The following is a 14730-nucleotide window of genomic DNA, read 5'->3' as shown; positions in this document are numbered from 1 at the left end:
TCCTTCCGCCTCCACATACAGTGCCGCTTAGAACATTAAAAAAAAAAAAAAAAAAAACTTTCTTCACTTTGAGTATTCCACTGACCTCACTTTCACTCATTCATCCTCACAAACTTAAATAAATCTCCAATTGACCTGGTAAATTTCCTAAAATTGGTCCGGCGATACAGCACTTAACCCTTTCCTTTTATACGGTGTTAAACTTAGTATGGCGAATGGCTTTCTTCTGCATTGTGTTCTAATTAGTATAACTGAAATTGCTGATTCCTTTACACTTAACTTAGCATAACGAGAAATTGTTAATATTTTCAATTTAGTTCAACTTAGAATTTAGTATAGAAGTAGTGAATGATTTGCACGGAGTTAAATTTAGTACAGTTGGAAGTACCAATTCCTTTACATGGAGTTGAACTTAGTATAGTGGGAAGTACCGATTCTTTTACATAGAGTTGAACTTAGTATAGTGGGAAGTACCGATTCTTTTACATGGAGTTGAACTTAGTATCGTGGGAAGTAGCGATTCTTTTACATGAAGTTGAACTTTTTTAGTGGGAAGTAGCAATTCTTTCACATGGAGTTGAACTTAGTATAGTGGGAAGTAGCGAATCTTTTACAAGAAGTTGAACTTATATAGTGGGAAGTAGCGATTTTTTTTAACATTTAGTTAAAGTTAATATAGCGGGTAGTGGTGATCCTTTTACACGAAGTTCAATTAGTAAAGCGTAAATTGGTTATTCTTTTACACGGAGTTCAAGTTAGTAGTTAGTAAAGCGAAAACATTGTTAACTTTTTGCACAGAATTCCACTTAGAATTCAGCAAATTTTGAAATGGTGACAAATTTCCGTGGAGTTCAACTCGGTATAGTGGAAACTTTTTTTTTTTTTTTATATGGTGTTCAACTTAAAATAGAGAAAGTGGTTACTGTTTTAAACATTGTTTAACTGATATAGTAGTAAATAGAGACTCTTTTTCACGAAATTCAACTTCATATACTGAAAATGCTGAGCCTTTTACACAGAGTTAAATTTCGTACTACATTTTCGAAACTGTTCTTGTAACATCTTCATGGAAAAATAGATTCCAACAAGAAAATAGAAGTAAGTGAAAGAATAAAACATGTCAGTATTGAAGCATTTTCATTGCACTGAGATGATGTTTTATAGAAATTTTCCGTTGTTTCTGTAGGCAGGATAAATTAAGAAATCGGACTATGTATGCAAAATTAGAACCAGGTTGTAATGAGGACACAGCATTTACTGCTATTGTGTTAATTTAAAGTAGCCAGGAAATAGAAAAAAAGATGCGACCAGATAAGTATCAAAGTTTTGAACTCGCTTTTCATACACTTTTATTCTTTGATACACTTTGAAATAGGGGCAATGTATAATGTGAAATTTTAGAATTAGATGATGTGGAACATACCAGTTGCAAAAATAACAAATAATGTGATACAATTTACACTTTAATACAGGCTGCTTGGAATTTATGTCTGTGGTTTTATGGTTCACCTGGTGGTGCAAGAAATAAATAAGAATAGGATTATATTTTTGGAGTTTAAAGTCCCACAATTATTTACTGAGGCTAAGGGAGGCGGTGATGACGATGTATGATAATGGCGGAATAACGAAAGTGGGAGGAAATGGGAGAATCCTCAGAAAACCCACGCTTGTGGTGGTTGTTTATTTACAAAGCCCACTTGGCTGGAACTGGGATCGAAAATAGGGGCCAGAGAAAGTTTTTCAGGAAAATCTTTGGAACTAAAGTAGAAGAACAATTAGATGACCGTGAAACTCTATAATGTGTTCGTTTCATTGAAAATTATACGAGATAATTAAACGAAGATGCTTAAGACAACGACTTATCGTTTGTATGGAAAGTTCGCTTAATTTAGGTAGAATTCTAGTTTAAAAGCGTTAGGTCAGACATTTCTGGTTAGGCTCTAGAGCAAGATGTGAATGTTAACATAAAACAAGATTTAGGAGATATAGGACGTATCAATCTTAACTACGCTCAGACTTGGGAAATAAGTAACGGAAGTAACGCGTTACATTTTTCCCAAAGTAACTGTAGCGGTAAAGCGTTACAAACTTTAAAGTAACGTACCTAGTTTGCGTTACATTTCGGATGAGTAATTACAATATATTTATACTTTTTTTCGGACAAATGTTTCTTTCCTATGAGTGAACTTCTCAGAATGGAACAATGGAGCATGAACTACATATGTCAGTGACCGACAGACAGAGAGACAGATAAGATCTTAGTGATGCTTTGCTGCTTTTGGAAGATGAGGACAGCCTCAGAGAAATCTGGTGTACTGATTGCAAGCACCTGGAAGATTTTGTCATACATTTTGACAGCTCCAAATCAGTAAATTCAGTGAATGAACTACGAGTGCCGTGGTAGTCAATTATACTTTGATTGGTGTTGTTTTTATCAAGATGGAGAACGAAACTATTTCACCGTTCAAACACTTGTAAGAATGCTTTTTCTTAAAAGCTGAGGATGATGGCGGACAGAATTGAAAAAGTAAAGAATCTGAAGTGCCCCGGCGAGAAATATTTATCAACAGCTAGGATGCCATAATTAACGATATACTGTACATTAAGGGGTTAATATGAATAAACTGTGTTCTGATGAGCAGGCCTACCTTATTACTAGAAAATAGTTTGTTGATGGTATATAATATTGGAGTTCTTTCAGATCAATTTGCGTATCCTAGAGTCCCGTTGATTATAGAGTTTAGAACAACTAGCTTTAAAAAGCATGTATCGATTTTAGAGTTACTCGGAAGTTTTGATCCACCCCCAGTTCATGTGTTCTCATTTTATTAGTTGTAGTGTAATGCTTCTCTATATTCTGTATTTTTAATTTTCCATAAAATATTGTTATTATTATATGATTAGTTTAGCAGAATAATAAGCAGCCATTTTTTCTGAAACAGTATGACATCTTTTGTCAGTGTTACATTATAAGAAAATGTTCATATAGCTCTCAAGTAAGGATTTGTTCTTGTATCTACATAAAGCGATTCAGAACTGCAATAATAATAATAATAATAATAATAGTGTGGGAAATTTAAGTAATAAGAATGTTTTTTTCTTTCTTTTTCACATATTCAAAGTTTCGGACCTAAAAGTGACGCGTTATTAACGCGTTACTTTCGAAGTAGAGTAACAGTTACTTTTTGGGGGCAAGTAACGCATTAGTAAGGCGTTATAACGTGTTACATTTTTACAAGTAACTTTCCCAACACTGGCTACACTTAATTTACGCAGAATAGGATAAAATAGTATAATTTTTTTTTTCGTACCTAAGATGCCCTAGTTTCTTAACCCTGGAAGAATAAAGGGTCTTCGTGGTTCAAGGTGATTTAATTTAATTTAAAAATCGTGCTTTTCATATCATATTTAAATTGTCTGCAAACATATAAAGTAAGTATCGAACCTTATTTTTTCACGCGTAAACCAATGAAGCACTGGAGATTTTGTTTAGTATAGATGTAGAGGGGACACTCATGTGTAATCGTCAATTTTAGACACGCCGCACAAAGCGTTAGTAGCTGGCAGTGATGCCAACCCTTGGGAAAAATCCCATATCGTGGGAGTTTTTGACCTTATTTTCTCGGAAAGGGATAGATAATAAGCAGCATATATGGTTTTTTCGGAGAAGATCGAAATTTACGGCTTATTCATTTAGATATTGTAAAAAGAGATTAACACAAAGAAATTTAATTTTTAATATTACAGCACACTTTTAATTAGTATAACGTGGGAAATTCACACTTTTTTTTTTTTTTTTTTTTTTTTTGCCTCGACATGGGATTTTATATTGTTTCAGGTTGGCATCACTGGTAGCTGGCAGTCGGCCAACAAGTCAGAATGTCTAGTGAGCGGTCGTCGGATATCAGTTTTTTTTTTTCTACAATGACAGAAAAACTTGAGCAGCAATATTGCACCAAATTTTGCCAAAAACTTGACGATACCCAAACGGGAAACCATTCAATCGGATCGATACATTCAATTTTGAACGATAATTTGGGCATGAGGAGAGTGTACGCGAAATTTGATTCAGGCTTTCATCGCCAAACACAACATTCCTGTGTGTCGTCAGGATCTCTACTCACCAGACATGGATCCTCGTGACTTTTGGTTATTTCCCAAACTAAAAATGTCACTAACGCTGATTCTAGAGGAAACAACTTACGTAGAGGTCTGAATTTGTGAGTGCATGTAGTCCGGGGTCATAAGTTAATACACAAAAATTTACAGACCTGTTGCTGCTCCCAAAGGCCTGAAAAAAAAAAAATCGTGAAGTTGGGGAATTATGCCAATTTAGCATATTTCACTGTCCAATATGTCCAATGGGCCTGGATAGAAAAATCTGAAACTTTGGGAGTAGTTAGTCCTTTAGTATACCATAACACAACAACAAAGCGCGTTTTGTGTTTTCAGAAGGGGGGTCAAAGTACTAAGTAATGACGTCATACTCTAGAAGGTGTTTTGTTCATAAAATCTACTGGAAATTTGTCAGTATTTACAGCGAGTAAGTGTTCACTGAGTTGAGAATGTGGATCAAAAGAAAGGACAATAGTCTCCTGCATGAGTTGACAGTTAAAACAAGAATAAATATGATTGAGTATCATTGATATAGCAAGCAGCAAGAGCAAGGAATACTTACGGAGTTTTTTTTTGTCAAGGGTGCATTTTGAATTTCCTCACCTTCTGCTGATAGCAGTATTCTTCACCAGTGTTGCTGTGGGTGTGATAGGACAGTGAGTCCAACCAGAGGAAAGAAACGAGCTTGAGAGCCTTGACTGCACTAACCATTTATCGTACTGTATTTTACTTCACAACAATGAGTTTTCAGTTGAATTTGTGAATAAAACAACTCCTACAGTATGACATCATTCCCTAATATTTTGATCCCCTTCTGCTCAAAATCACAAAATGCTGTGTGTGTTATGTTATACTTAAGGAGTAACTATTCCCAAAGTTTTAGACTTTTTAATCGAGACCCATTGGAGATATTGAACAGTGCAATTATCGAATTGGCATAATTCTCCACACTAAGAAAAAAATTGTAGGTGGCATACTTAAAAAGGTAGGTCACATTCGTAATTCCTGTAGTTTTTGGACTTAACGTACAGCAGATGTATAACTGAAAACACATGTTTTATAATACTTTCTGTATAAGTGTTCCATCTATACGTACTTTCAGTATGAAACAATATAGGCGGTCAGGATTTCACATACAAATGGACGTATATAACATATAGCTGAGGAATGTAGATGTCAGATGTCAGACATCCTGCAACGGCACGATGTAATACCTAAGGGCAGAGCGCATGTAGCATATGGATGACGTATGCTCCATACTGATTTCTGTAGTAAGCAAGAGGATTCCATATATTTGTACAATATACCGCTGTCTGGAGAACGGATTTTTCTCAGTGCAACTTTACGATTTTTTTCAGGCCTTTGGGAGCAGCTACAGATCTCTAAATTTTTGTGTATTAACTTATGACCCCGGACTACATGCACACACAAATTCAGACCTCTACATCAGTTATTTCCTCTTCCCAGACATGTTTTCAGTGTCCAAATATGTTGCTACTGTAGGCCTTGATTTCACCCCCTTCAAATGGTTTTAGGCAAAAATGTTAAGAGATCAAAGTTTTAGCTCCTCATGAGTTGGAGACGTCCAGCAATTTTCAATTCGTTAGGACAAATACATGATGAGATATTCAAAACAACCTAAACGCTTAAAATCGAAAAAAAAAAAAACGCAAAATGGCGGCAGCCGTTGCGTCGCCATGGGATGTAAAAAATAATTAATTGTGGTTTTCAACTATCCTGATATAGGATAAACATTCGTGAAAAAAATGTAATCGTAATTTGTAATGGAGTATTTTATGACATCCTCATGGATGTCACTGGTATTTTGCAACGGAGTATTTTATCACATCCTCATGGATGTCTCTGGAAACGCAAGGGATTAATCTATTTTGGCTTGAGTAAAAAATCATAGATAACTCCTAAATGTGGTTAAGATATTGTTTTAAGTTTTGTTAAACATCATGATAAAATCTTTGATTTTTCCCATAATAAGGACAAGACATCGAAGTAAATCTTTGTATGAGGTCTAAAAATAAACAGTCTTCTTCAATAAAAAAAAGTAAAAAATGTCCAGTCATTTCTCTGTGAAAATTTTTTATTTCTAAATGAAATCAAATGAAACAATGTAAATCATCGTTGATTGACACAGATTTTTAATACAAGACAATTTTAAAATTTTCTATATACACTTGCAGAAATATGAGAAATTTTATAAGGAAAATAGGTGGACAGTTTGGTTTGGAACAGATTGAATATGACAAGGAAATCATATTGATAAATTTTTCATTAACTTTTTTTTTATATATATATAAAAATATGCTTTCGAACATATTCTTACACCACACTCGCACAATTACATCATCATCATAAAGAAATTTATTCTCTATGTTCCAATTATGTATTTTTTTGTTGTATTTACAATGTTTTAGAGAATTAATCAGTACTTTGTGTTTTTTGTATTCAGTTAGTATTAAAACAGAAATGTGATGATTGGCTATGGAATAATAGTGAACCATTATCAATAACTCTGAAATTATGATACTATCATCTATAGAAGTTCTACTGAGTATAGATTATATATACATTTAGAAAAACATGAACTTTGTTTTGCATTTCGGTACCACAATGATACCTTCTTCATATTAAACTATCACAAGAAAGAAAAAAAAAAAAAGGATAATGTGAGGAAACTATTGTTACGCTGTAGAAATATAATAATTAGTTCATTTTGTAAATTTTGTTCATAGTCTTGAACTGTAGAACTGATACAGAACACAGAAGCAGGTGAAACGCTATATAAATTACCTTAGATTGTTGTTACATACCTAATACTTATGGTAATATGTATTACTATAGTTTTCTTCAGATATTAATACTTCATGATTCGTATTTTTTCCTATTTATTGATTGATTGATTGATTTTGAGTTTAACGTCCCGTTCAGCAGCGAGGCTATATGAGACGTGGACCTACTGATTAACGTGGAATCCGAACCACATGAGCTCCCGCCGGGAATCGAACCCGGGCCTCCCACGCCAAAGGCGCGTACGCTAACCGCTTAGCCACGGAGGAGCTCTTTTTCCTATTTAGACACCAACTTTAACTTACAAGTTCTTAGATTATTGTCATAGTGATTCACTATGTATCTTTCAGTAAATCTATACCAGTGTGTGTTAAGACCAAAAAAAAAAAAAAAAAACCCTCTAGTAAACTAAATTTCCATTGTATATGTTTTAAATTTGTTAGTGTAAGCCCACCTTAAAGAAAACCTAATGCTGCTGTAAAAGTTCAACTATAAAAGTAAGTTTAGATTGAATACAGTGTCTATTAAGAAAAGTGTTAGGAACTCCTTGCAAGCAGAGTTTACAATGAAAGAGATTCAATTTTAATAATGTTACGAGTAAAAGATAAGAATAGTGAAGGGAAAGGAGAAAAGTGTATTTAGTAGCTTTTTCAATGAAGAGTTTGAAAAACACTTATCGAACGCTCACGTCAAATTTTGTTTTTAGTATTGGGCAGAAACTTGCACACTACACTAAAGAAAAAAAAGTTTTCGAAATATGGGTATGAAGAACATCTTAAATTAAGAGCTTGCCTTACTAAAAATAATACAAAATTTACCATTTTTCTTTTGCTTGTTTATTCATAAGTAAAAGGAGATAATGAAATGCAACTTACCACGATTATAGATAATGTTATTCTACAACAGAAAATATAAACCTGAAGAATTTTCAGTGTTGCCATCGATAGAAATTAGAGTGTTACTAGAAGAACATTTCTCGCAAACTCTAAGTTAAGGCAGCGACTAGAGGAACAAACTCAACTGCATTTGATTATGTATCATGTTATTTTGGTATCCTGCGAACTACTTTCTACATAATTATTATTTAATTTTAATAACTGTATGTTAAAGCTGTTTTGTTTATTACAAATAAAATAGAATTATTATTTAAAATGTAGTTCACATGAAATCAAAACAACATGATACGTAATCAAATGCAGTTGAGTTCGTTCCTCTAGTTGCTGCCTTAACTTAGATTTGTGGGAGTATTATTGTGGCAACATTGTAATTTCTATGGATGGTAGCACTGAAAATTCTTCAGATTCATATTTTCTGTTGTAAAATAACATTATCTATAATCGTGGTAAGTTGCATTTTATTATCTCCTTTCACTTATAAATGAACAAGCAAAAGAAAAATGGTAAATTTTGTATTAATTTTGGTAAGGCAGGCTCTTAAATTGAGTTGAACGGAAAGTCAGTGAGGAAGAGTTGAAATTAATGGGAGAGACAATAACAAGGAGATAGAGAAACTCTATGGAATATTGGCTTAGAAGGAATTATGTATGGAGAGATGAGAAAAAATACTACCGCGAAAGGAAATGATGGAGAGAAAAGATAGGTCTATAATGATGATAACATATACAATGTTTTCTGTCAATGATTCTTCATGAGTTTCTAAATAAGGACGTTATTTTTAGAAATATAACTAATACATACATGTAAACTTTCGACTATATGTGAAAATTGATTCTTGTAAAAGAAAAAGTGACAGGGTTATTCGAATCACATCTTATTAATTAATGATATAAGACGAGTTGATATCTAATATATATATATATATATATATATATATATATATATATATAATATCACTTTATGTTTCTAAAAGTTTTACGTAAAAAAAAAAAGTTTCTGAATTAAGGTTGCCTTTTGAAACTAAGTTTATTCTTAACTTACAAAGAATGAAAAAGTAATTTGACAGGACCGGGACTCGAACCAGGGATCTTCGCCATACCTCTCACTCCTGCAGTCGGTGCTCTCCAGTCAGACCACAGTGTTTGGCTTTTCTGGGAAGGGGACTGTGTGGCGTAGTGGTTAACGCATCGGCATGGTATGCCGGAGATCCCGCATTCGTGTCCCGATCCAGTCAAAACACTTTTTCACTCTTTTGTAAGTTATTGAATTCGCAACTACGGAGGATTGTAGTGTGTAAAAATAAGTTTAAATTGGTTGTTTCATACTTCATTAATATAAATTTATTCTTGTTTAAATAAGTATGTACTTCATAATGAATAAGTTGCTTTTAGGTAATTCTTTTATCAATATACAAACAGTGATCACATCATTTACTGATAATAAGTCAAACCTCTTATATTATCTTTTAATTATTATTATTTTGTGTCTGTCTCTTTTTAAAGTCGAAATAATGCTTAAATAACTAAATTTTGTTAAGTGTGTAAGACTACAATTATTTTAAGTATATACTGAAATATACTTATGTAATGATATCATTATTACCTGTGAACTTCAAATTAATTTATCTTAGGATAAATATTGCAATTATTACTCATAATTACAATGAGTTTTTAAGAAATTGTCATATAAAATAATCTGATCTATTCACACTTCAAATGAAATTTCGAGAAACACAATATACAGAAAACTTACTCAAATTCTAATATTTAAATAAATATTTTATCTTACACTTTTTGTATTATCTACACTAGTGTATTTTATGTTTCCTTATGATAAAGAAAGATGGTCACGTCTCATGGGAATCTTATAATCATTAACATTACCTTACAGAAAGGAAAGTAATGAATTTTATGTTTTGATCTTATCCATTTGTACTCAGTAGGACTGATTATGCATCTTGGAATTTGTGACCAGACATTTACAGTTAGAACAGTACTTTAAAGCGCACAATTCCACACTTATCATAGATTTAAAGATCAGTTTAGTGTCTAAAATTTTCTGTGGTGTATAAATATCACTAATTCAACTAGACAAACAACAAATAAAACATTTATTTTGAAATTGAAAAGTGAATATTTTGAAATATTAGATTATACTATGTAAAAAATAGTAAAACTTTAATCCTTTTAGATTAGTATGAAGAAATTATATAAAACCTTTAGTGTTCCACGTTTATGCCTTTAGGCTAAAGGAAAGGATTGATTAATGGAAGTGAATGATTTTGGAGTAATTGATGAAGTGAGAGTGTGAGAAGAAACGAAATATGGCAGAAAATCCAGGAACATGATGTTGTCTCTTACAAACTCTCATGGCCTGGAATCGAACCAGAAACCATTCAGAGTTGAGTTGAGTTTTCTGCCATGAGAGCCGCTCTCACTATTATGAATAATATGAAGAATAGTGATGGTGATATTAGAAATTGAATATGAAGATGAATAGTGATGGTGATATTAGAAATTAAATATGAAGACGAATAGTGATGGTGCTATTAGAAATTGAATATGAAGACGAATAGTGATGGTGCTATTAGAAATTGAATATCAAGACGAATAGTGATGGTGCTATTAGAAATTGAATATGAAGATGAGTAGTGATGGTGATATTAGAAATTGAATATGCAGATGAATAGTGATGGTGATATTAGAAATTGAATATGAAGATGAATAGTGATGGTGATATTAGAAATTGAATATGAAGATGAATAGTGATGGTGATATTAGAAATTGAATATGAAGACGAATAGTGATGGTGCTATTAGAAATTGAATATGAAGATGAAGTGATGATGCTATTAGAAATTGAATATGAAGATGAATAGTGATGGTGTTATTAGAAATTGAATATGAATATTAATAGTGATGGTGTTATTAGATATTGAATATGAAGATGAATAGTGATGGTGATATTAGAAATTAAATATGAAGATGAATAGTGATGGTGCTATTAGAAATTGAATATGAAGATGAATAGTGATGGTGATATTAGAAAGTTACTAGGGAAGGTGCAAGAGTTAACTGTGTCTATCTAATCTATTAAATTTAGGAGTGCTAATCAGGCTCGTCAGTATTTCTCAAATTTATAAAAAATATTTCAGAAATCGAAAAGTAATCCTAAATTTTTCTGCGTCATTACTTAGGATAATACCTAAATAATCTAGGATAATACCTATTTAAGGAAAATAACTCTTTCTTCAAAGAATAGTTCTTCAATCAGTTACGAGGGGAAACTCAGAAAACTATTGACAGCAAAGGACGAAAACAATCTAGAAACATCGACTAGTTTTTTTTAAATATTATATTATAGCTATTACTATATTATTATTATTATTCCTTTGATTTCTCCTATAACTTAAAAATATAGGGAAGGAGATAAAAAATCTATTAGCCCATAGCCATGTCAAAGCAGGGGCGGATCCAGGACCGACTTCTGGGGGCGCGGTGGGTTATCATACTGCTACTTAGAGCTACTTTTAACAGCTTGAAAATCTGGGATGGGTGTTATTTATATATATAAAATAAGAAAGTTTTCACTTCTGGGGGGGGGGGGCGATCACCCCCTGGATCCGCCACTGTGTCAAAGAGATATACATAAATTATCATCATTCTTACATCGTAAGAGCGAGGTTTCAGATTCGAATTTCACGAATAATGATCTGACCAGTATTTCAAGTATTTTTCTCACTTTACAATGTCAGTGCTAGGATATTGTCTTAAGTAGATAGAATCTAGAAAGTCACCTTCCAAAAAGATATTTACCTTTTCAGTTGTTAATGCTTAAACTAATTCTAACATTACATTTTTGTGTATTAGGAAGAAATTTACTAAAAATTTTAAATGACATGCATTTCATAAAATGGATACTGTGTCCTAGTATCATGTAAACTAAACATCAAAATGTTACTCACTTTGACATTTTTCAGTAACTATAAAAACATATTTTACAGATCCAAAATTTTGACTTTAGATCATAAATTATATAATTTAAAAAGTAAATTTAAACAAAACAAAAGACAACTTCGAAAGTAAACATCTTATTCTCATTTACTAGATTTGAACTACAAAACACCTGAAATCAGTTATATATTAATTAAAATTTATTGGTTTCGTTCTAATATGTTCGATTTTCTTAATGAATTACAGTACATTAGCATCATTTACTTTGATGTCACTTTGCAAAGTACGTATGGCAAGCAAGCATATCATGGTTCCATTCGAATCTACCAAATTAACTTCCACAACGTTTCTGTCAGTATCAAACTGTAGTTTCTCATGTTTTGGGATTATTGTTAGTTTATACAGTTTTGTACCATTTTGAAGTACCAATTGGAACGTTTCAACCACCACATTTACTCATCTTTGCTATCTTTCTGAAGGAGCAAAGTAAAAATACTTTAAATACTAAATAGAAATACCACATACCCGAATATTGCATCAAAATTATACAGCAAAGAGTCTCTATTTCCATATATTTTCTTCATTAAAATACTGCTAGCATCAAAATACTGCTAATGTATTCTTAAAAAATACTGCTAGCATCAAAGCAGCTAACAACTTTCAATAGTATTTAATAAGAATAAATTCATTTCGTGAATAAATTCGCAATTATTTCAAAATTAGAAACACACAAATTACTTAAATAAGATTCTTATATTCGTATACACATTAAACTTGAATACAATATTTCACAGCTTTAATCCAACTATTACAGACAAGCAATTTTTGTAATAATTTCTTATAAAATAATTTGTTACTTTAAGTATTAATTTAAAAAATGTGTAAGATAAAAATGAACTTGTTCCGATTAATGCAGAAGTAAATAAAATAGTAAGTGAATAAATGTTTTTATTTCTGTACACTAGATAATCAATATCAATTATATTAGTAACATATTGGCATATATCTAGGACATGCTAACCACGAAACATCCTAGTAACATTTAATAAGAAGAAACTAAATATTATTAGTAAATTAGGCAAATAAATAACTAAAAACACCATTCAAGATCTGTTATTTTTTTTAAAATTATAATACTGTATTATAATACAAATAAACATATTTAATAAAAATGTTGCATGTAAATTATACAACTTTTATGAAAAAATAACAAATCAATGTACGAAATACGTCCCGTTGTTAAATTTGTCCACTATAAAGGCTCCTAAAAGTATTGCACTTTGATTTAAATTTCTAATAATTTTAGAGAACAGGAGGTCTAGAAGAGAACAGGAGACCAATGAGTTGGAAATGAAACTAATAAGGAATTTACAATCATATTACCAAAGTTACCCAACCGATAGTGAGACTCATAGTGTGGCAAATTCGCCTCTCACACAGCTATTTGTTACCAAGTCAAAAACACAGAGAAGTTTAGTGTATAAAAAGTTTGATTTCAGTCGTAAAATTTAGGACAGTATTAAAAAAAATAACAATCAGGGAATAAATTTTAAGTAATTTAGTATTGTGTCCTAATAGAATAGTTTTATCTTCTTTGTATGTAAGATTGATCGAAATAAATTTTATACTACAGTTTATAATGTATTTGTAAGAAACTGTAATGCATATCTCACGTAAATTTACTTACAATATGTATACCATTTTGGTACAATATATTCACCAACATATATACAATTTTAAAATAATGTTAGTTATTATTACATATATCTACATATGTTGAAAGGATATGTGTGTAAATTTATTGTTAGTGTGTGAAAAAAAGTACGGAATTTGTTCGATGAATGTAAGAAGAGAATAGATTGAGATACACGTAACTTAAGTATTACTGTATACGTACATTTAATTAATTTTGACATTTTAATTTTTTCAGATATCAAAAATGTAATAAGATAGAGAAGAAACCAAAATGTGTGGAGAAAATTTCCTTAATGGTTGTTGCTACACGCGTCGAATTTTGAAGAGAAAACAGCTACAAGTTTTTGGTACTCTTTTGCAGTTAAAACATACGAAGTTTTGAATATCATTTTAACCCTCCAGTGCATGATTTTTGCCATTTGGCTACTATATATATATCTTGCTATAGACGCAATAGTACAACTCCAAACAGCTGTATCATGCATTTACTATGCTCTGCTGGGTTCTAGTTGTAATTTTTCCCGCTAGATCTCACGTAGTTAAATTTTGGTAGCGTAAACACTAAATGCGAATGCGAAAGTCATATAAAAAGAAAAAATAATTTCAAAAATTCATGCACTGCAGGGTTAAATTTGTTTAATTTGTTTACGTATCTTAAAATGTCCTCATGGATATAAAATACAGCCAGATATGTTTAAAACCATCAATTTTTTAAACATTTTATGAAATAAAGACCACTGCTTTTTCTTAGAACTGAATATTCAAGACATTAAATCCATTTGAAGTAATGGATGTTCTAACTCAGTTTCTTCCTCGGTAATTTTAAGGTACTGATAATACATATGGATACATACTTCTGTAATGCAGAGAAATATTTGTTTTGGTGCATGTAAAACTATAAGCTACATTTTTCCAAGGATTGTATCAAAATAAGTTATATACAGATACCAAATTTTGATGGCATCAGAACACACCTTTATAGTTTTTAAATACTTATTGAACCAAATATCTTACGGATATTGAAATTAATATTGTTATCATTTTTTTATGAAACAAACAAAAAATGTAAACTTGTCTTTCGAGATATGAATGAATTCTAAGATGTATACTTTTAATTGACATTTGTTGATAACATGTACATTATCATGTTACTTGAAATTTTATTTGGAAATTAAACATATTTAATAATTTAATTTGATATTAATGAGTTTAATTGTTTACTCCTTTATTACGTTATATTTAAATTTTAAAATTCTTGATTGCAATTTA

The 14730-nt window shown here is 31.3% G+C and overlaps 1 protein-coding gene across 5 annotated transcripts in view; it reads left to right on the top strand.

Moving 5' to 3' along the window:
• The window catches only part of LOC145683738 (trophoblast glycoprotein-like), an 88735-nt gene that overhangs the window by 69006 nt on the left and 4999 nt on the right, over positions 1-14730 (top strand). The window contains exon 3 of one of the 5 annotated variants that reach the window (XM_081755266.1): positions 13697-14661. The exons of the other annotated variants lie outside the window; for them this stretch is intronic. Coding sequence (XP_081611392.1) covers positions 13697-13711 — 15 coding nt within the window. The 3' untranslated portion in view covers positions 13712-14661. Of the gene's footprint in view, positions 1-13696; positions 14662-14730 lie in introns of those variants that run through there. 5 annotated transcript variants of the gene reach the window in all.

Source organism: Thermobia domestica, chromosome 4 (assembly GCF_964235325.1).
Source record: "Thermobia domestica chromosome 4, izTheDome1.hap1.1, whole genome shotgun sequence".
Lineage (NCBI taxonomy): Eukaryota > Metazoa > Arthropoda > Insecta > Zygentoma > Lepismatidae > Thermobia > Thermobia domestica.
This window is presented reverse-complemented; position numbering and strand designations above follow the sequence as displayed.